This window comes from Megalops cyprinoides, chromosome 15 (assembly GCF_013368585.1).
Source record: "Megalops cyprinoides isolate fMegCyp1 chromosome 15, fMegCyp1.pri, whole genome shotgun sequence".
NCBI classification, from domain to species: domain Eukaryota; kingdom Metazoa; phylum Chordata; class Actinopteri; order Elopiformes; family Megalopidae; genus Megalops; species Megalops cyprinoides.
The window spans coordinates 26,812,672-26,835,577 of record NC_050597.1 but is presented as its reverse complement, the minus strand read 5'-3'; the positions used below and the strand labels follow the sequence as shown (position 1 = coordinate 26,835,577).

The 22,906-nt window shown below is 45.8% G+C and overlaps 1 protein-coding gene across 3 annotated transcripts in view; it reads right to left on the bottom strand.

The window, feature by feature from the left end:
- Positions 1–22,906, bottom strand: part of gbf1 (golgi brefeldin A resistant guanine nucleotide exchange factor 1) — a 95,713-nt gene that overhangs the window by 10,713 nt on the left and 62,094 nt on the right. Inside the window, exons 7-30 of one of the 3 annotated variants that reach the window (XM_036546134.1) lie at positions 22,149–22,209; positions 18,586–18,640; positions 17,563–17,643; positions 14,649–14,793; positions 13,932–14,155; positions 13,208–13,376; positions 12,758–12,969; positions 12,061–12,159; positions 11,485–11,679; positions 10,927–11,122; positions 10,232–10,372; positions 9,746–9,834; positions 9,107–9,309; positions 8,599–8,722; positions 7,682–7,807; positions 5,942–6,024; positions 5,348–5,584; positions 4,341–4,434; positions 3,753–3,929; positions 2,978–3,042; positions 2,134–2,257; positions 1,401–1,472; positions 1,158–1,252; positions 594–747 (exon numbers count right to left, since the gene is read on the bottom strand). In XM_036546134.1, the coding sequence (XP_036402027.1) occupies positions 594–747; positions 1,158–1,252; positions 1,401–1,472; positions 2,134–2,257; positions 2,978–3,042; positions 3,753–3,929; positions 4,341–4,434; positions 5,348–5,584; positions 5,942–6,024; positions 7,682–7,807; positions 8,599–8,722; positions 9,107–9,309; positions 9,746–9,834; positions 10,232–10,372; positions 10,927–11,122; positions 11,485–11,679; positions 12,061–12,159; positions 12,758–12,969; positions 13,208–13,376; positions 13,932–14,155; positions 14,649–14,793; positions 17,563–17,643; positions 18,586–18,640; positions 22,149–22,209 (3,221 nt within the window). Of the gene's footprint in view, positions 1–593; positions 748–1,157; positions 1,253–1,400; positions 1,473–2,133; positions 2,258–2,977; positions 3,043–3,752; positions 3,930–4,340; positions 4,435–5,347; positions 5,585–5,941; positions 6,025–7,681; positions 7,808–8,598; positions 8,723–9,106; positions 9,310–9,745; positions 9,835–10,231; positions 10,373–10,926; positions 11,123–11,484; positions 11,680–12,060; positions 12,160–12,757; positions 12,970–13,207; positions 13,377–13,931; positions 14,156–14,648; positions 14,794–16,163; positions 16,200–17,562; positions 17,644–18,585; positions 18,641–22,148; positions 22,210–22,906 lie in introns of all 3 variants that reach the window. The other 2 variants (XM_036546135.1, XM_036546136.1) reach the window with 2 other exon arrangements.

Genomic DNA, 22,906 nt, shown 5'->3' with positions numbered 1-22,906 from the left:
TGAGGTTACAATGGCTAAAATCAAAAAGAGAGATCATTGTAGGACACTTTAGGTAAAGACTGAGAAAATAGGCCATGTTTTAGTTAGACCACCTGCTGACACCACCCTGATAGGCACACAGTGGTCTTCAAGGGCACAGCTGGGGGGGAACATTGTGTACTTTTGCAATTATGCAACCGCCACCAAAGGCCTCAGGAGCAGAGACACTGAATAGCGGCAAACAGATGGCCAAAAAGGTAACATCCTTGGCTATTTAGACTCTGGGAGTCATAACAACCCTTTTAATAAGGGTACGGTTACATCACCAGTACGGTGCAGTGCAGTCGGTCACAGAACTTGACTAAGCCCAGGCTTCTCAGAATAATCTCGGTGCATTAAGAAACTGCAGAAAGCTGTGAGTGTTACGTTATGATATCATTTACAGCATTTGCCTAGCAGACGCTCTTATTCTTGGGGGAGGTCTTCACTTCTAACACTCGCAGTGCGACAACGATGGAATTGTAAGTGGAGCAGAGGTAAGGCACTTCCCTCAGAGGGTATTTTGGCAGCGCCGCGATCGGGATTGGAGGCTGCAGCCCCGCAGGTGCTCTCACCTGCGAGCTGATGTCCTCTCTGCGGAGCAGGCGGATGGCCAGCCGCAGCAGCCCCACCACCGCCCTCTCCACCAGGAAGCAGCTCTCCGTGGCGTGCACGCACAGGTGGCACAGGTGGTCGCGCACCGTCTGCCACACGCAAGAGACGCGGTCCCTGCACACGCGCGCGCACACACACACACATACGCACACAAGCACACATGCACACATGCACGCACACAACATACAACATACAACAGACAAAAGTGGTCAGCAGAGAACTCCACACATGCACGCTGGTGCACACACAGCTAACCTAGATGAAACACTCCATTAAAGTCCTTGGAGCTAAACATCAAGACAGCAACAAAGGCGCCGACAGCCTGGTAAAAGCTCTGTGCAAACTCTTTAGGTTACGAACAAATTCCTTCCCAAAATTGCCTGACCCATACTCAGCCTGAACACCCTGGCCTGAACGCCCATTCACAGGACTCCAGGTTCTGCAAACCTCTACCCTGAAATACCCTCGGGTAGACCTGAGGTCAAATGGTACAACGCGCGGTGCTGCTTGTCCTCACGCAGTACCTGTTCTCCAGCACAATGCGCAGCAGCATCTCCAGGCAGAATGCGGCATCCTCCTCGTCGTAGGTCTCCTCGTCCGGAGTCACGGAGATGAGAGCCTGTCCGGTGTGACAGTGTGTGGCTTAGTCTACGTGACACCATGTCACAGGCATTTGTCATCAAGCAAAAGGACGTGCTTATGGCTTGTTTGTGGCGCAGGTGTGCACAGGTGTGCCAAGGGCCTCCGTGCCAGACGTTCAGTCTTACCTTCATCAGCTCCTGCAGAGACTCCAGCTGCAGGAATTTACTCTCTGTAATCAGCTTCTCCGGGTCGCATTGCTGGGGAAAAGGGGGGAAGGAGGCAGGAATATTAGCATGGGCTGAAAAGAAAAATCCTACCCATGCACCACCACAAGCTTCTGAGTGGGCAAAGTTGTGCAGACCGGCATTGTTGTGACCTTTGAGGTCTTTATTAGAATGTGCCACTCTTCGCAGACTTATAGACTGCATGACAATAATTGAATGCTCTGAACAACATTTCTGTTTCCTGCACGTCTTAAAAAGGAGTCAGAGGTGGTCTTCATCAGGGTAATAATGCTAATGACCAGGGCTAAGGCAAGATAATGTGATCAGAAAAAACATTACTGCTCTCACTGCCTTCTGACATCATCAGTACCAGTGAACGTGAAGATGTGGTGGCCTGTTTGAGTCCCCGCTGGGGCACTGCTGCTGCTTAAGCCAGAATTGCCTGAGTAAATATCTGGCTGTAAAAATGGATAACACGTAAAAATTGTAACCTATGTATGCCACTCTGGACAAGAGTGCCTGCTAAATGTCAGTAATGTAATGTCATGTTTTAGTTTCCTAAACAGCAATGTCTTGCAGTCAAAGTGAGGCTAGATGTGCTACTGCACAAGAGGCACTGGACTGAATCAGTCCAGAGAAGGGGAAAGGCCAAGAGTCCCAAGAAGTGTAAAACTGCACAGCGAGGACCTGGTACCTTGATACACAGCATGGCTGCCTGCTTCGCCTCCTGGTTTTCGGTGGAAGGCCCTCTGAGTCCTGACTGCTCAGCTCCGCTCAGTGTCAGCCAATTCACAAAGCTCAGCACCGCCGACTCCCCACTGTGTGACAAAGCGACCGACGTCATCACAATCTCCTCTAACGACGACCCTCGCCAGGTCTAACAGATGAGTACACTCATGTGTAAGCATGGACAGACCTGAGCATATCCCACGGTCACGTTTTTCTCTAAGGACTGAGCCTGGGCATGTATAGCTTGCATACCATAAAGGGCTACGTAGTCATATGTCCTAGCATCCACTACATCAAGTAACAAACGGCAATGCACAACACACAGGGACTGATACCTTGAAATTGAACTAGACCAAACACGTACTGGGTTCTCTTCTGTGTGTAGACAATGGTGTGCTAATGTCCATGCAATGCATATGTACTGTTGCTGATCAGACTACATTCAATGTAGCTCTGCACCCTTGCGTTGTAATTCGCTCCAGATGAGAGTGTCTGCCAAGTGACTACGTGTAACCGTAAATAAGCAGGTCTATCATGGACCAGATGGAGCTGTGAATGTCGTGCAATTAGCACTGCAACGTTTTTGATCCTTGGCTGATCTATTGATGTGTAGCGTGTACTCCGCGTAGGGCGGGGGGTAAATCCTGAAAGGCCTGACCTTTTAGATCTTAATGAGGATGATTACAACCCTTTTCACGCCGACGATGAGGTAATCCCACTGTTTGAACTGACTCCTTATCTACATCGTCAATTAGCTCGATTGATATAAGACACACTTGTGCACAGAGCAGGTTTGTGGGAGTCATTACCGGTTTGAAGGAGTCTCTTCCCTCTGGAGGGATATTCTCCCACTGGGCTCCACAAAGTCCTCAACCTGAAAAGAGGAGGAAAAAACACCACTACTTATCTGTGCCATCAAGACAAAGTAGTCCCATGCCAAACAGCAGGTGGCGGTACAACACACATAAAAATCAGCATTTGCTAAAAGTGACTGCTCCTTCAAGTAATTTATCTGAAGACTCTTGTCCTTTTGGGCAGTTCTTATGATAAATTATTCCTACCCCAAAAACAGTGTCAGCATACATACACTGTAAGCTAATCACATGTACTAAGTACTTACTCTAAGTCAGTACTCATGCTCACAGAAAAAAGGTGTCTGCCATTAAAATTATTGATCACAACACAAAACCAAGTTACACTAAAGACTTGGCCACGTTACTTCATGTATGCCAAACAAGCTCTATTCCAAAGAAGGCCTACACAGTATTTCCTAAATTATTTCATGAAACATGGTCCTGTGATTTTATTGTGATTATTTGTGTATTTATGTATTTATGGAAAGGACCACCGTAACAAAACACAGCTACAGCTACTTTTTTTCCATGAATGGCTAGATCACTGGCCAACCCAGTTTGCCAAATGGAAGCCTGAGAACGTAAGTGTTTTTTCTCCTGTTTGGGCGTCTGTGGCCACTTATTGCAATGGAAAACCAAGCAGGTCTTGTGGGCCTGGCCCATTTCCAGCACAGCTCAGCTGGGCACGGTCCTGTCAGTGGAAACGGGGGCAAGGAGGACCGGCGCTCACCTCCACCATGGCCTTGGGCAGGAGCTCCGCCCGGAAAAGCTGCAGCATGGAGTCCATGATGTTCTTCCAGCCCTCCCTCAGGATGTCGCCGTGCCGGTGGGCCAGGTTGAACACCGTCTTGGCGGCCACCTGGGCCTTGCTGTTACCCCCAAACACAGTGGGGAGGTTCTCCACAGACTAGGGGGCGCAAGAACTCTGATCAGCACCCGGTCACATCACACTCTCCAATGTGACCGATAAGGGCAACATGCACTTACGCAAAGTTTCAGAACATTATTCAGGGGAAGGAATTAACTGCTGATCTGGAATCAGCTTCCTCAAAAACGTTCACAAAGGCAATCTGAAGAACTAAATGCATCAGCAATATGGGACAGTCATCGTCAAATTAGCCAAATGTAATTCTAACATAAAGCTTTTTCGCTTGATTGTAGAAAGATGCTAAAATGTACAGTTAAGAAAATCATAATGCAATTCAAAGTCTCAATGAGGCTGCAGTGACTAAATCAAATTTCACGTTCCACCCCACAATTTCAAACACGTGGTAAACTTGCACAAACACAACTGTGCCAAAACAAATTGGGGACTTACCTCACTGCTTAGCGTTGTAAACTTGCAGAGAGAAATGATTAAATTATCAAACACATCACTGAATCCATAATGTGCTGATATCATTGCACATTTCCTACAGAAACGGAGAACAAAAAACCTTTATTAGCACTTCTTAAACAGTGTACTATCTATTTTAAACATCTACTATACTACACACTTTCAAAGAGACAGTGCTAACATAGTACTTACAAAATACACTGACAATTTAAATACCCTGAAAGTCATGTAACCACTTTTTGGGACATTAAAATACACAAATAATGTTTCAATTCGATTACCACTGGATAAATAATTAAAGTTAATGTGTGACATTATTGATTATTGTAATAAGAGCTAAATAGGAAGTTACATCCCTGCATGTGAACGTCACCAAGTCACTTGTCACATATTGTGCTCTGCATGGGCACAGAAGTCAACTGTATCACTGTTTTTGTAATTGCCTGGCTGGGTTTTTTTCCTCTCTTTATATTTTGTGGGATTCTTGCCAGTGAGTGTTTTTTTTGTTTAACCTTAGGAATGTTATTCTTTTTGTGTGTTAGTGTGATAGACTACTGTTACATGTGCTATACTTACACTGAAAAAGCAAAACTAATATATTTAAAACAAAAAAATTCTATGTCAAAATGAGAAAGAATGCAAGGTGCACTGTGGACCTTTGAGTATAAACAGATTTGTTCTGCACCGTTGAGCACACAGTGCCACAGATCATTAAACGGACATTACAACGTGAGATTACTCTGTTTTCTGCCACCACATGGCGTCGTCACCAAGGCTTCATTCTGAGTGTCATTCACTATCACAAATTCATCTGTGACCTTTGATCCTGAAAACCTGACCGCTTGCATTCTCCATCTCCCAGAATGCACCCTGCCTCCTGTCCTCCCTGCCTTTGCAAGATTCCACGCGTCCCTTTCTGATAAAGGGCTACAATGAGGACGATGAGCTATGCTTAAAGGGCTACGCGCAGGCCGAACGCGCCCTCCTACCTGAAACCGGCGATGGCTTTCTGGATGATGGTGTCGTCCAGGCTCTTGTCGAAGACGTAAGAGAGGGCGGCGATGGTGGGGCCCCAGGTCATGGTGAAGAGGTCGTGGTCGTAGCTGCCCGCCGGCACGTGCAGGAAGATACCCTCGGGCGTGGCCCCCCGGTGCAGCAGCACGCTCCACATGTAGTTCTCCTTCACCAGGCCCGTCTGCTCCTCCGGCATCACGATCTCCTCGTTCCTGCACGCAGCGCACAGACACAGCCACATGTAACATATGCTGCTATAACACACATGTGTTCCAAACAAATATCAGATTTGTTATCATGATAAGTTATTGGCCTCAGGGCTGGTCTTAGAGATATAGCTGAATTTTCTCCCCCAAAACCTTCAACTACCTTGCTTAGATTTATTTAGCTGGCTGGGAGTAGGTGAGATCATTTTTATTCAATAAATAAGACTTTCCAAAAAGGTCACTGAAAGTTCAGCTGCAACAAACACCAGCAGACACAGGGTATCTAGGGACTGGGTGAGCAATGGCTTCCAGGAAATGATACTGCAGATGCTAGGATGACATGTATATCACGAGGTGGCTTACTTGATTGCGTTGTAGATATCTTCCAGCATGTCCTGATCAAAGTCTTTCGACCCATTCACGCCTTTCAGATTCTTCTTGAATTGCTGAATGGAGAGAGGCAGACAGCGGAATGGGAGAGATTAATCTGAGCTGAGTCAATCCCGTCTCGCACAATTCGTCAAACGAAGACAAGGGGGAGATTCCAGGAGAGACGCGCCGAGACAAGCGGAGCCGGCGTTTCGGTGAGGGCAGAGCTTGGGGACGATCGCTGCTCTAAATATTGAACAAGAAGGGCAAGGTAAACTGGAGAGGGCAGCGCACGACAGCAGCCATGTTTGCCAGGGTTTAGAGGAGTGAGGGGTTGAAGGGGACTCTGGCGGGGACCGCGCAAATAAACAAGAGGTTTTCCGCAGAGCGATCGAATAAACTGATTAGCCGCCTGCGGGTTTGTTAATGGCGAGTAAAAGGGAAATGTGAGCTCCTCCTAAGAGTGGGGATGAGGAGGCAGAGAAATAAACAGGCTGATGGGTCAAGGATCTGGCCTCCCGGTGTTTTCATACCAGCCCGCGGTAGACACTAACAACACCCGCAGCGGAGACGAAGCAGCTGGCCCGCTCTCTGAGGGGCAGTCATTACACACAGCCCTCAGTATTCCAACCATCCCTTTTAAAGAATGACACAGGGACGCAAAATATTTCCTATATGACTACTGCTGCACACAGCACCCCGGCTCTAACAGCTACACTGTTTCACCCTACTGTAGAAAGAAACCGAACGGCAGAAATTAAACTATAATCAGTTTTGTAAAGCATATGAATTTTGATTGACAAAATGTAAAATGCCGAGAAATAATCTCTAACCAATGCAAACGTATGATGCAGCCTTATAGTTTTATAACGTGCCGGCACTCAACCTGAAAGCTAAGTGACAGCACAGGCACATGTTCACTGCAACATTTTCCCCCGCCTAAGGTGCTACCGTCTCTGACCTTTTGGCATCGGCGTCTTGAGGAGGCGAAACGGAGCTGAGGGGAAAGGGGGAAATGCTACGCTCGGGGGCGACCCACCCGCAATCTCGTCAGATGCCACCGGTTCCATGATGCCGGCGCTCAAAAATGTGTTTAGTCTGCAGGCGCCTGTCACTCAAAGCGACCTGGCCGAGCGCGCTCTGTTGCCGCTGCTGCTGTCCGTTCCGGTGACTAAGCAGGATGACTTCATGCCGGAGCGAACGACAGAGCAGGCAGGGATTCCGCCTTGCATCTGAGCTAATCGTGGCGCTTCTTAATCTGAGAACCAGCTGCAAGTGTGTCGCAGTGTCTAAAACGGGGGGTGACAGTCCCCTGATCTGAGCTGGGCAGCTGCGGACTACATATTGTGGCATGTGTGTGCGACTTCTGAGTGACAGGGGAAAAAATGGGAGTGCTGTCATTTCATCGCGAAAAAAAGTAAATAAATAAAATAAACAGATGGACCTGTATAGAGCAGACTTACTATCCCATATAAAGATGTATACACTTGGAATATGTAAATCAGCCTATATAATTTAGCAAAAAATGTCAAAAGACAGAAGTACAACACAAATATTTTGGATGCCACCCCTAAATCTTGTGCCTTTCATTTGCTGGATGCATATGAGGCAGTTCTTCAAAAACCTTTGTAGCTGCAGAAGCTCTCCCCATCAGCACAAATGAGGTTAGAGGCTGCACAAGGATTGGGGTGGAGTGTAGGTGTGCAGGGCTTACAGAATCCAAAAGGCGCTCACCTCCACCGTCATGGGGATGTTCTGCTTGCGTACGTTGTGGTTGTGCTGGTCGGTGTTCAGCATGATGACGGCGTAGGCCAGGGCGAAGCCCGCGTCATTCGTCATGAAGGGAGAGCCGTTGACTTTCTGCGCGCACAGATGGCACAAGAAATTGGAAACCATCGGCTACAAGCTGGCCTGGAAGCAAGTATGAGGCTCCAGGACATTTCAGAAAGAAAACGCACTGGAAAAACTGACTGGTTCCCCTTATTAGCTGTGAAGAAGCATTACAAAACTTGTCTGCCAGAAATTGTCTGCCTTTCATTATTCCATGACAGGTACAACAGTTCCGCTCTTCAAAAAACGTTATGATGGTTAAAATTCATGGGAAGCGCTGATTCTTATCGGACAGAATACAAATATGATCACTGACAGAAATGATCATTTACAGCGGGCAACACAGACTGACAGATACCAAAATGACAGGAGCTTACACATAAACTGAGCTTGACTAACCCAGACAAGACAGCAACACAAATTTCAAAACTGAAGAACAGTCAGTCTCTTCAGAACACACCCCTCATGTTGCCTGCAGAAAACTTCATTTTTGAAATGAAATAAAAAAAAAAAAAAAAGTAATTTACAAACAATTCTTAATACTTTCCCCTTAGTTTAAACGACCCTTCATTATTTAAGAGATGGCAGACAGTTACACAGCCCACCCCACTGCGTAAGCTTCACTCTTTCTCTGATTACCTGCAACTAATGCCCTGTCCTTGATCATATCTGCATCTGTGTTCCACTGCCTGTAATTACTTGATGACAGGGACAGTTGGTGACGGGGATTGACAAGCTGTGGTGTAATGGAAGAGATCTGTGTGTGTGTGTGTGTGTGTGTGTGTGTGTGTGTGTGTTGGGGGGGTAGGCAGCTGACTTACATGCCAGTTGTCAGTGAAGGTCTCCAGGAGTCTCTGGATGACTGGGGCCTCGCCCGGCAGGCGGAATGCTTCCAAGTAAAGGCGCAAGGCCTCGTCGATGCGCAGGCCTTGGAAGGTGAACGTGCTGAAACGATATTCATTGCGTTTGTGAGCTTAAACAATCAGGATATCATGCCCTTTTTACCCAGCTGTCCGCTTTGTTAGCTTGACTTCCATTAGTGTTACAAAACGATCCTTTCAGAAAATGATGCTTTCAGAAAAGCAACTGATCTATGGACTGATCTATAGTGAAAAATAACAAAGTCATAAGTTAACATGTTAAAAGTAATTTTATGAAAGTAAGTAAAAAAAAAAAAAAAAAAACGTAATGATAACCAAGCCAACAAATAACATTCTCACGTCTGCAAAGCTGCGTATGTGGCCAGAAAAACCAACAAAAGCAACGCATTCCCCGCTTTGACATGAGCGACACTGCGTGGGCATGCATTGAATGGAGGGCAGCGCCTACTTGACGAAGCTGTCCAGGAGCTCCATGTTCTTGCGGTCGCTCACGAACTCTCCGATCATCTTCTTGTCCAGCCAGGGGTTCTCCCGCAGCCACTGGGCCACCTCGTTGTTGTCCATGGGGCTGCTTAGCAGGCCCTTCTCCTGCAGGAACTGAATGCCCTTCTTGGGCTTTTGGTTGAACTGCTCCGTGCCCGTGATCAGCAGCTGCGGCAGAAAAGATGGGCCATCGGCGCTTTGAGCGCGAGTCAAATTCACAGGCCTTGAAATTCTTAAGACTTTCTGGAGTTGCTGAATTGAATCAAGGATTAGTGCCTGGTTGGATGCAGCACGCATATAATTAAGGCAGGCAATCCATACAAGATTGCTTTGCAGTTCTATTACGGAAGTTCCTTATTCTGGCACAGAAGGACAGGCTTTAAATCACGGTTCTATTAATTGAGGCAAATACTTTAATTAGAATGGAAAATAATAAATATATGCTTAAGATATCCACCTTCAACTAAAGAGAAACTAATCCCAACCAAGTCAGTGACAAAATTCACTTCAATTACCTATGATTATTAATTAATAACCAAATGCAAAAATGCTATCAACAAGGTCTGCTTTCATCTTAAACATCTGCAGGTGCGATGACGTGTACCTTCTTTTTGTTTTTGATCTCTAAGAGTTCCTGAGAATCCGGTAAACAGCAAGAGAAGCGCTGAGGCTTTGATGGTACTTTCTTCTCGGCTGCAAAAAAAACACACCATCTTAATGACACCAAAACACACTTTAATTTGCCGATGAATTAAAAACAGATTTTACTTTAAGCCTGTTGTAAATTAAGTACAACTTCAACTCAGTAATGCTAACTTTTACATAGAACTGACCGGAAAAAATGAAATCATGTCAACATAAAGATCAAAATATCCTGTGCTCCTTCACCAATTCTGTGACAGATAAGTAACTTGGCAAAGTAAAATGACTGGAGGAGGGAGGGTTCTTTCAACTGCTTTACTGAAAGACCAAATGTGTGGTGGGCAACATTTTTTACCACTTTGTCCATAAAGCGGTATGCGGTTATTCTTTACTCTCGCTTCCACTGAACAGAGCTGCGATGCCGTTCCATTTGGCGCCGAGGCGATACCTGAGTCAGTCTCCTCCTGCTCCTGCCGCCCCAGCCTCATCTTCTCCGCCATCAGGTGCCCGCTGGCAGGGGGGCAGAGTGGCACCCCCTCTGACTCTGGCCCGTTCTGAACACTGGTGATGTTTGCCAGCCTATCAGCTTCTAGAAGGACCGCCAACAAAACTGCAATTAGTGACCGCCCAATTCCAAGGAAACGTGTCCTGAACAAAGCTTTCTGCGTGATACACATGAGGAGTTAGCTTAAATTGTGCTACCAGCCCTGGACCATGCGCTTCATGTCTGTTTGCTTAGCAGAGACAAGGAGTTAAATGAATGACAGTTTGAATGATTGATTAAAAGTATAAAGGAATCCAATTAATCAACTCAATCAAATAAATCAAACAGTATTGTCCAAACTGGGCAATTCACTTTCCAGCAGCACAAAAGCCCATCACATACCATACAAAACAGACAAGATACTTAAAATATTTAAAACAAAATACTCAAGACATCTACAAAACGACACCTGTAAAATCTTCTTAGATTATATATGGACGGGTAAGATATTTATATGCTCTGAGCCACTAATAGTACCTCAAAGGTGGAATACTTTGCTCTGAGGATATTCATTGCTTTAACAAATCAAACTTATATTCAGCACCAGAAACTAGACCCAGACTGATGCAGTGCACTTTCATGGAAATGAGCCTGCTTACCACTGGGAGTGTCTGTGCTGCTGCTGTTGACTGTGCCCTCCCCTTCCACCGCGACTGTCTCTGATTGGTCCTGCTGCGCAGTGTTGTTTAGCACTTTAGCCTGGCAGTGGGCCTCGGTGCTGTCAATCACTGTGAGCAGGGCCTCCAGTGAGAGGAGGTGGGTGGTGTACAGCTGCCCAGACACAGGGAAGGCGTTCTGCAAACGGACGCATCACACACAATTTACCCATCTGCAGTTATAGCCCTGCACAATGCACTTAAGCATTTTACTGAAGAACAGATACTGATGTATCTGAGTTTTACCAACCAGAGCTCAGATGCATCATTTCATTAACATCTCAGATTTTTGATTACACAATTGTTTTTGCAATTCAACTAAGTTATGATTTTACAATAACTTTACAGAAATACAGCTGGATTTCTATTCCAAATTGAAATGTCTGACATGTTCGTTTAATGGCACAAGGGCTAACACTCATTTTTCAGTGCACTCCTAAAGACTGGGTAAAGTGAGCACCGAGCCCTTTATGTTCAACAGCCAGCTGACCAGCGGCCCACCTTGGAAAGCAGTTTGGTGAGGTCCTCGAACAGGTTGGAGCAGTAGTAATCACAGTCGTAGTTAATGTAGAGCTCTGTGACGAAGCTGGGGATTCTCCACAGCTGCACGATTGCCTCCAGGGCCATCTCCTTCATCTCGTAGGGCATTTTGGCATTTTCAGAGGTAATAATGTCCATCAGCTTCTTTAGATACATCTGCATAGAATATTCGTCAACAATTTTTGTTTGTTTGTTTTTCTTTCATTTTACACTCAGCTTTAACCTGCAGTATGTTGAACTAGTCACTGGGCTCTGGTCAAATCCCTACATGAACCGTGTTAGAAGATTCCCACAGTAGGGGGTTATTATAAAATAATGACTGGAGATAGGAAATAGTCTGAGCACCTAAGAAGAATTTAAACCAGGAGAATTAGTTAGGCAAAAAAGTCACAAGTTGGCACCTTTTGTTTTTTTGAAGAAAAAGAAGTTTTCTGAGTAGAGACAGTGATGTTCTGAACGCAGAACCTAAATTCTTACATGCTAAAACATAAGACAAGCTGTGAGAAGGAATCTTGGGTAAGAGTCTTTCATACTTACCTCAAGCTGAAATTTTAGATGCACTCGCATGCTCTCAAAAAGCAAGAAGCAGACTCGTATCGAAGCAGCATACAAATTCATACGATCCACACTTAGTAACTGGAAGAAAAAAGGAACCAGAGATGATAATTTACAGAAAGTTGACATAAAAGAATGGTTTAAAAATAAAGAAGATCAAACAGCATGTGGAGAAAAATTCTGTATCTGTATCTGTATCGACCATGCAAATCTGTATGTTTATCAAACCATTCCCAATCCTACAACACTTTCACAATGAAACCCAGCACGGCACAGACGGACCATGTGACATACTGACAAGTTACACTACTGGCAATTACAGAAATCTCCACGAGAACCGACCCTGTAAGTAGTTCAGACTAACATGGTCTTCCATACATCCCTGCATTTCCAAAATTTAACGCTGGTATAATCATAGTGAGGAATGTTGTCTTAAATAGCCTTATTTTGATCCATGCATGCATGTATGTGCACTGGCATTTGGTCACTTTACAGAAGTCATAAATATCAACAAGGATAAGTGTTACGCTGGCAAGAAGGCCATGGATTCACTGCAAGCTGAATACAGGGCTTCGGCTACACCGATAATTAGACGGGGGGGTGGGGGGGGGGAAGAAAAAGACAGAGAAAGGAAAGCGCCCCGTGTAGCCGTGGCTCGGTGCGGCGGCCGGGCGCGAACCTGGAAGAGGTGCCTGCAGAGCTCGTCTTTGACCAGGCCCAGCAGCGACTGGTAGGGGGCGATGTGAGCGGACTCCAGCGCCGCCGTCAGCAGCTGCAGCCCCATGTGCATCATCACGTCCGAGTTGTGGCGGTCGTGCGGGTTGGTGAGCGAGATGAGGAAGCGGAAGAGCTCACGGAGGCAGGGCAAGCCGTACGGTATCAGAGCTGCACCTGCGTGCGGGACGGTTCGGCAAATTTTCCCGTTTTCACATTTCTTGAACCAGCTGCTCAATATAAAAGCTGCTCCTCTCTCAGAAAACACTATTCCTCCCTTAAGGTATCTTTTTTCCTGTATTCTGATGCCTTCTGATCTTTCTGCTGCTTTTGACAGTGTAGATCGCTGAGTTCTTTTGAAACTTGCACATGAAAACGCTTGGTGTTATTAACTGTTTTACTTATTGAGACTCACCGTCTTTCTGAGTGGACTGCGTGAACCGCACTCCTCTGGGATTGACATAGTCCATGTCGTGTATGGAGGCTGTGTCTGACTGCTCCGCCACGGAGTCCCTGTCCTCCAGCACCTCTGGAATGGACTCCACAGAGGCGGATTGAGCTCGCTCCACCTGCCTTCCTTCAGACTACAAGGAAAAGGACAACAATCAGAGTTCCTGTTAACTTTCCAGATGCATGAAAACATAAATGTTGGGATGTCTTTAAAGTATTTATTTCTTGGACAATACTGGAAGGTATAAAACTGCAGATGTAAGTCTGACCATGACAACATACTGTTCACCTAATACACGAATTGTTTATACTTGATGTAATCTGATATACTTATTCTGAAGTGCCCAGTTTACACAAAAGTTGGCAGCTTGGATAAAAAATACACTCCCGTATATGCTGATTCTGATGTAATGAAGCAAGAAAGTGAAATCTGAGAAATGTCTTTAACAATCAACATAAATAGAAGACTCTACTGTAACTGGACTGTGTCACACTTGTCCTCGGTAAACATATTGTATGTGGTGCTTGACTCCCATTTCCATTGTGCATATGTCTGCATACACTGGGTGCAAGGGGACTGAGTACCTTTGGAAGGTCACAGACTCGTCTGCGGTACCGGCCCGCAGAAAAGCGGAGGAGGAGGAGGAGAAGCGGAGAGGAGTGAAGAGAGGGACAGAGGAGGGCTGTACCTGCGTGCCCAGTCCGCCCAGTTCGCCGGCGGGCGTGGTGCCGGGGGTGGTGGCGGCGGAGCTGCTGGGGTCCAGGTCGGTCAGGTCCTCCTTGGAGGTGGCCTTGGAGGACGCCTCCAGGCCGCTGTCGGTGGTGGGGCTGGAGATGGAGGAGGCGGCGCTGTCGGACACGGGCAGGCCCGGGGAGCCCCCGCCGGACTGCTGCTCGATGAACGGGACGCCACCTGGAGGGATGAGCGAGCATAATGGCGAAAAGCACCTCCACAAGGAGCGGTTCTGAGTCTACAGAAAAGAGACAAACTTTGTGTTTTGTGCTTTTTGTCTACGAAAAGCTGTTATCTGTAGAAACAATTATATTTCCTTAAAATGATATATACTGTTTGGTAAATGGAGCTTAAAATTTAGAACAAGACTTTGATGGGGTAAAAGATGGGTAATAAAAGCTTGCTGTGGCCAACCAAATACTGAGATCTTACAGAACCACCTTTCAATTTTTATCCACAAACAGGACTCAAGGGTGTGAGCTTAGCAAGTTGCCTGCCTTGTAACCACCTGCCCATGCAGACACGCCAATGCTTTGCTGACATTTCTTTCGTGCCAGACATAACCTGACACACCCCTATGGGACAAGAGCACCGGATATCACTGTGACGTGGGACCCGTGGGCACGCGGCTGCGACCGCGCTGCACCCGGCAGGGAGAGCTGCGATGCCTGACCTGAGAGGTTGTTGCTGAGGGTGGCGGGCTGGGTCGGCTCAGTCAGGCCCGAGGGGCTGCGGACCATGTGACGAGGGGGGCGGGGCGAGCGCTTCTGCTTCTTCCACTTGGAGGACTCGCTCATCCCTCCCGCGCGCATCTTCAGCTGCGAACCAGAGCGAGAGCGCGGCCGTTTCAAAGGCTGCTTCATCCGACGGGCCACACCCAACACCTGCTGCTGCTGACGTCTCCAGCCGAGGCTGCGAGCGTGACTACCACTGGGTATCAGGATGAGGTTTAACCCCGATTTACTAGGCGGACAGAGCGCCCACCTTTGCATTTCTGGCTGTATGCCGCTGTCGTGAAATTGCCTAGGCAGATGATGGCAACATGAAAGTCTCAAGGCACCCACACAACTGTGCATGCAGTGTTTGATGTATTTAAATGTGTTTAAATGGGTAACGTATTGAAAGTCACTTTGGTTTCAGTACGCTCTAATATAACTTGTATCAATTTGGCAATAAAGAAAAACAACGGACTCATTTTCATCACAACACGCCAAACACGATGACAAAGAACAATTCTGTCACAGGGTGACACCTACAAACACATATGTAAGCAGTCAGAGATGTCTATAGAAATTTAGAATCTAAACCACTGTCAAGGTAAAAACAAATTTCTTCTCATATCTATCAGTGCTACTTACAAGCACCGCAGTTGTTTTTCATTTAATTCTCAACTCCATAGATTTCATGCCTGTCATTGCTAATTATGATTACTAATTATAACCGTTTTCATTACTGCTTGCTGGTATGTATAATCCGTATTATGGCAGTACGTTAACAGAATTGATGTTTTTTTTCTTTCTGGGGGGGGGGGTTGTCAAAATAAATCGAAATTGCTCCCAGGTAAGGTTATTTATGAAGACACATGCCCTCAATGCACATCAGACACTACAGTGCGCTGCACTGAATCAATGTTGTTTTCTCAAAAAAAACATTGTCCCTAACTTTATAATGAGGACTGCAACTTACCCAATATTTAATTCCTTCTGATTACATAGCCTACTGACTTAAAGAGCATCTATGGGATTATTTCTGGAAATGTCAGTTTCTTTACAATTATTATTCAACGAGTGTAAAGATACCTAACTGGAGTTTGAAATTAATTGAAAATTTTCTGAGAAACAAATGTTTAAGAATTTGAAAAAGAGGCCCCAGGGAAAGTGTTGAATTGGATTGCAATAAAGCACACACTCAGTAATGCTGTTACAGGGCTGATTTTAGAAATGACCGGGTTTTTCTTTCCCTGGGCCTGGATTTCTGGAAAAAAAAAATAAAAAATCGAGGTGCTTTTGGAGCTCTGCAGTGTAACTGCCTAAGCAAGGCTTTTCTTCCTTTAAATAGGCGGGGGAAGCCCGCTGGATTGTAGACCTGCAGGACAAAGGATTGACAGGGAATTCTATGACTTCTAGAAGGCCAGGGGGATCCTGCATTCTGTTGACTGGGAGACTGAAAGGCCAGTGGCTTTCCTTACCTGAACACGTTTGTTTTTCCACAAGATATTGTAAGCCTCAGGAGAAAAGGGCAGGTGCCAGTGATTAGTGAAGGGGGACATGTCAGCCACGCACAAACAAAAGTCCACTCAGTGATGCAGTGGGGATGGGGGGGGGGGGGAGGAGTGCAGTCTCACACACACAAAAAAAAAAAAAAAAACACCATGCGACACCCCTTTGGAGCCAAGTCAACAGGGGTGGGGTGGGGGGGGGGGGGGGGGGGGGGTCCCAATATAATCTCCACCACAGACACATTCCATGAAGAGGCATTCGGGGAGGAGCAAGCCGGATGCGGTGGGGAGGGGGGGGGGGGGGGGGGGGGGGTAGGTGGGTACAGTACACATGGCTTCGGATTGGAACTGCCTCAAGCAGACATTTCTTTACCCAGCAGAGTTCTTTATTCCGAATCCAAAAATCTTCACAAGAAACTAATTATAACTGCTGCATCGATTTACCTTTATATCCTTTTAAAGTCTGTGAGGGCTGGACTGAGAACTACTTCATTCATTTAAAGTTGCTTGGGAGGAATACGTCCCATCTGCTGGTATTCATATGAGGATGCGGCTTCACTAGGATTAAATTCTGGCACTGCATTACATACAGAGATCACAATGAGACTATAAATACATATGAGCAATCAGAATTATTTATGGTAACACATGATGCTGATGAGAATCCGTATTTAAAAAAAAAAAAAAACGTTTTTAAAAATAATCATTTAAAAAAAAAAATCATTATTCCAGAAATGTCACTAGAGCAAATATTTCCAATCCAAGCCATAAGATGCAGAATATAAAATGAGGAAGCAAAGACATTTTTTTTCACAAATTTTACATGTGTGAAATAACCTTGTTACTGGTTTTATGGAAACTCACAGCTAGAAACTACTAATACTTCACACTTTTTGCCTTGCCTCCTGTGCAGGTACGTGATAAAGACTAAGCATTCGTTGATCTGTGCCAAACATATTAGGGAGATCAACAAGAGCTTCTATCTAGATCAACTTCAGACACAATTACAAAGCATTTTGTATTCTAATCTGAAAGCCGTGAGCCCTCGAGACATAAGATACAATCAAAGAAACGAAACGTCCAAAGGATTCCAGTGGAAAGAAAGTCTGTTGTCAGATCTTTGTTTTAAAACAAATGATGAAAAAAGGTTCAGCATGTATGCAGTTTTTAAAATGTTGCATTTTAATGCTTTGGTTAAGTGTATACCACAGGTAAATGAGGAAGTTTCGAGGAAAATGCAGGTGTTCACGCATGACAATGCACCCTCATGCAGTTGCTCCCAAGAAGCCGTGCTGCACCGTGGTATTTCAATGCACTAGCGGTGGCCTGTCCGCACACTATGGGTCTGAGTGACCAAACTCGGTACTACCCTCTCTAAGCCCCTCTGACTGGTGTTTTTAGGCTGCTCTGCACAAATAAGTTCCTGTCTGTCCAGGACACAAGATGGGATCTGTGGGAAACAGTGGCAAACATGCGGTTTAAAGGGAAAAAACAAAGAAAATTTGAAACAAGGACAAAAAAGGAGGGAAGACATTGCAAAAAGGAGATGGGGAGACAACTGGAAAGCACAACATGATGGGGGTGGGAGGGGGGGGGGGCATGGTGAATCCCTGTGTTGGCCAATGTGTGAGACAAGGGACTGTATACCTTTAACCCATCTCTCATCTGGATCTGAGATGGCCTCATGCAAAAAGGGATCGTTCTGCTCAATGGTTTTAGCTAACCGTAGGGGCTTCAGGACAAAAATGATGAAGTAAATTTTGTCTTTTTTCTTGTGTTGACAGAAAATGAGCAAACCCAAACAATGAGGGCACGCCATCAGATGTCTCAGTGTTAGAGCATGAGAGAAGCCCTGTACTACAGTGCTATTCCATGAGCAACAGAAAGGGGGCGCTCCCTTAAGCGGCCCCCCCAGAAAAGACCACTTAGAATAACTGGTAAATCAGCCGGTATATTAACGCCATGCTTTGACTCTGTGCATGACCTAGGACAGAGCGATAAATCACACTGCATTACCAAGCAGCGGTCTATTTAACTACAATGTTGTGAAAGAAAACTTACTCAAGCCAGTTTATTCCAAATCTATTTCTTTGTTTGTTCTCTGCTAAAATTTTGGTCAGAAACAATTCTGGCAGTGTCTTCTGCAGATTACCATTTGTGTCAATGCTTAATGCGCTACACCTGATACGCACTTACGCTGCTCTACACTGTATTCAGTATGTATCGAGTTAGGTGCAAATTCAAACAACTGCTGGAAGTGAAACTCATAAACCAACAACACAATGGAAGGGGCAGTATCAGGAGAGAGGTGGGGGCAGGGTCGGCAAGCAAATGGATCTACTTCAGTGGGAAGGGTTTCAGGTCAGACGACCAATGCTTCACTCCGACTTACCTTCTTCATGTTGGTCCCGACAAAGCTTTTAGCCTCCTCTTTAAACTGTGGCAACCTGAAATAAAGGGAGTTGCGATGTGAATGTTTACAATCCCGATGGTGGCGGTGTTAAATAGATAGCACAAACAAATAATTTTTTACATTAGGCAAAATGAGGTTGTTTTAGTGAATTCAATTTGCCTTATACGTGTTCATCTGTTCACAAATTAGATTAAACATAAACGAACAAAACAAGCTGTCTTTCGGATCATGGTAGCCTAAATTCACAGTGATACTGCTATTCTTATAGATTGTGCTCTCCCATCATAGGTGGCAATGACAATATTTAACTGACTTTATTCCTGATTCCTGTTTGAGTTGCTATCAAAGAGCGCTGTATAATGTTTGTTAAGTAGGCTACTTGGGGGAAAAAACATGGTGAATTTTCCTGGTCAGTTCAGCTACCAATAACTTGCAGAAGCCTGAGGGCTTTAGGTGAAATAAACACAGGTCTCTTATTATTGCTGAGTCTTCAATAAATGCTGGTAAAGTTAAGTCATTAAAGTAAATAAACACCTCGGCATTTATTGGAAGTTTTACGGTAATTATTGTTGCATTTTAATGGTGCTGGAGGAATCGTTCTCTTCTTTGATGAAAATGATACATGCTAACTGATTATTCATTTGTACTTCACCGATGAGTCACAGAGATCAAACAGTCCTCCTTCAGACACTAGATTTCAAAAAGGCATGTAATAGGAGACTTAGGAGACCTATACACTGGTGTGACCTGTAACATACAGCCTGCAAAAACAGAAAGAAGCTATTAACTTCAGTTGGAGCACAATTTCCTGCTGGATTCCATCTTCAACAATTAACAAGTTAAATGAAATGTACCCATAGTCCTAAAAAATGATTACCGTAATTTTTATGGAAGTGAATGCCATGGGCTACATTTCCAGCACATGGTAAGTACACCATGAAGACGTTACTATTACGTTGATTATTGTGCCTTATTGCGCTAACAACTTAGCGTACTCTTAGCACAGTGCTGCACTTATTTGGAAGTCACTCTGGGTAAGAGTGTCTGCTAAATGATATAATGTAATGTAATGTCACTTCATCTGAATTCTCATCCTGACAGTGCAAAAGGATGGGAAAAAGATCAAAAAAAAGTCTGATATAGTTTACTTTAAAATCTTTAAGTTTATACTCAAGAAAATTATCTATATTTGATATCTACAGTATAGGTGAATATTTAGACACCTACAGTATAGGTGAATGCCAAAAGATAAAGGGTAGAGCATGTTGGTTTTATTTGCCATTAAGCACAAGTATAGAGTACTGGGAAGAGAGTCATTTATTGCCTTGATATTGCAGGCCTCATCTTTCACTATGTATTACCTCAGAGAGCCTGCCATGCTGCGAAAGTGGAGACTGAATCAAAATAAGAACCACCCAAGTGTGAAAATCGACTAAAGAGTGCGACAGAAGACAGAACTAATCACAGCAGACGGGCAGACATCTCTCCCCTAGCAGAATGGTCTTTCAATGCAGGCGGTTTAATGAATGAAGTAAGACGATGCCCTCTGCTAGCACCGCTCTGCATTGTGCTAGAGCCTTGCTCTCGTGTGGACTCTTCAGCTTTGCTGAAAATGAGATGTCACAGGCGCTCCGACACCCGATGTTAACTCCACGCTAACAGGCTGTTGTCTCGCGGGCCTTGATTACGGGGGATGATCTGTGGGCCCAACAGATTAGTGCGCCTAATGCCTCCGTGAGCGATCTGAGCCCCGCCTTGGAGCGCTCGGAGAGATCAGCCGTTCAGGAGCCTCGACCCACAGACGCGGTGAGCCACGGATCTCCGTTAGGACAGAGCCACGGACGGAGAGACCGGGTTGAAAAATAAAATAAAAAGACGCCCGCAGTGGGAACAAGGCGTGCAGAGGCGCGCGCGTGAATTTGTGTGTGTGTGTGCGTGTGTGCGTGCGTTCAGCAGATTCCGCTAGAGCTCAGGGGCGGGCTTATTGTACGGCCTGACACAATGGAGGGGAGAAAATGAAGCTTAGCCCTTATGACTGAAGAGGGACCGCGCACAATCGCTGAGTAATTACACGTGCGGCTGGCGGTAATCAGCAGTGACCCCGGGGTCACTGGGGGTGACGACTTAACAGCTTCTCAACAGGCACCCTTCTTGTAGCGGCATTACAGATATTATGAGGCCCATCCAATTACATTATTCAAGGAATGTTGATCCCGGTGGAAAAAAATCAGTGATTGTGAAGTGATTATAAATGCCTAGGGCAGCCCTTAATCAACAGCACAAAGGTAAAGACACAAATATTCAAAAGCAATTATTCATAACAAATCTGATTCCTCCTCCATCCCATGTATAAAACGTCGCTTCTTGGACCAATAACACTTGCTACAGCAGCATAAGATTGCACGGCCCCTTTACACGTGTCCTGCTTATTCTTGCGGGACGTGAATTCAAAAAAAAAAAAAAAAAAATTCAAATCTATATTCTGCTTGATTTTGTCTCGTTTCTGGCGGGCCATTATTGGCCATGCTAATTCCCCCTTTGTTTGGATGAGCTGCGCAGTCCCTGCCAGGAGGGAGCTGCTGTTCATCTATATGCAGATCGTACAATCTGGTATTCCGCCGGCTCGCCCTTGTCTAAGACGCGATGTGACTTGCAGTTTAATGCGGACGGCGTCCAATGGGCGCCTCTGGATGCGCGCCGGCTGTTAAATGCCACCGGGGCTTCGCGTTATTGCATTACAGCCCTGGACCTTTTGACCCACGGCTGAAGCAGACATATAAAACGATGGCATTAATTAGATACATGATTTGCCATGCTTTAAAAACAAATTACATATACCAATGTGGCCTCGGGAGCAGCAGATACAATATAGTATAGCTATAAGGTCGTGAGAACAAAGGATTCTACAGCGTATGTGGAGGAACGAGAGGTTTCCGTGCCTTTATGTACCTTCAGATGAGGCTGGATGCAATGAAACGGGTCAAAAGGAACGTCCTGCCTGCCACCTTCATCACTGATCTCACAGACCCACACTGCTTACATCTGGAGAACTTATTCAATTTCTTGCAAGCATATTAATCATCTTTACAACTGACAGTAAATTGGAGCCCACATGCAAAAAAATTCTAAGCACTCACAGTTCTTACTTTCTTGGTTAAAAATGAAAAATGTGGCCTGAGTTAGTTTTAGGTGCATTGTTACACACTGAGTAAGAGTTTGCTTTAAGGGCATAACTGCCATATTAAAATGAATGAAAGCGACGTGCTCCTATGGAGCGGCTAAAAATCACAGTTATTTTCACTGTGTAATAACGACACAACGCATTTCCCTCTATGACCTGACCCGCTCTCTCTCTCAAGGGTTATCAACCACCGGGGTCGATTCCAATCTCGTAACCGAATCCGGTCGGCGGCAAACGGAATGGCTAATTAAAAGGAAGGGACGGGTTCCTGTTGTGAGTACTGTGCCGGCGGGTTAAGCCGGCAGTTTACGGCGGGCGGCCGGGGGGGGCCGGGGAGGGGTTAATGCCAGCAGGTCCCTACCTGGAGAACAGCAGCTGCACCATGTCCACCAGCGTGTGTTCGGCAGACTTCCGCAGGAGCTCTGAGGAGGGACAGAAAACAAACAGCGCAGGTGCCATTAGAGCGGGGCGGCTCCGGGACCTCCCGTCCGGCGCTGTTTACCCAGGATTAAGGGGAATTTTATTAAAGCGCTGCCTGAGGAAAGGTGGGGGTGCCGGGGCGGTCGCATGTGAGCAGGGTACGGTGGCGGGCTGGGCTGTGAAGCGCCGCGGCAGGCAGGGAATGGACCGTAACGTGGGCAGGAGTTCTTCTTGGTGAATGCAATGAATAAAAGGATCGAGTGTTGTCGAAACACAGCCTATCACTGTGCGTTCAGTGATTTACGCCACGCGGCCTTCAAACCAAATGGTGATTTGGAGTAAATAATATTTTTCTCGTGTCTTCCACACCACCCCAAAACAACAACTTCCCCCCTACATGATGGCCCAGCATGCTTTTGTTTTCTGTCATGTTACCCCTTGAGGTTAGAACTTCATTCAGCACTCATGGACCAACCCGTAGACCAGCCCATACACACTCTCTTCAACAACACAATTCTGGCATGGACGCACAAAAGCAACAAGTGAGACCGGATGACTGCGACAGGCAAAGCTTTGGTTTGGGACTGGCCATGGGGAGGGCAGGCTGAACGTGAGAGAAGTCAAACTCCCCTTCATAGCCATGCGGTTTCATCTCAACCTTATGGGGGACGCTGCTCTTACCATTCACGGAGATGCTGC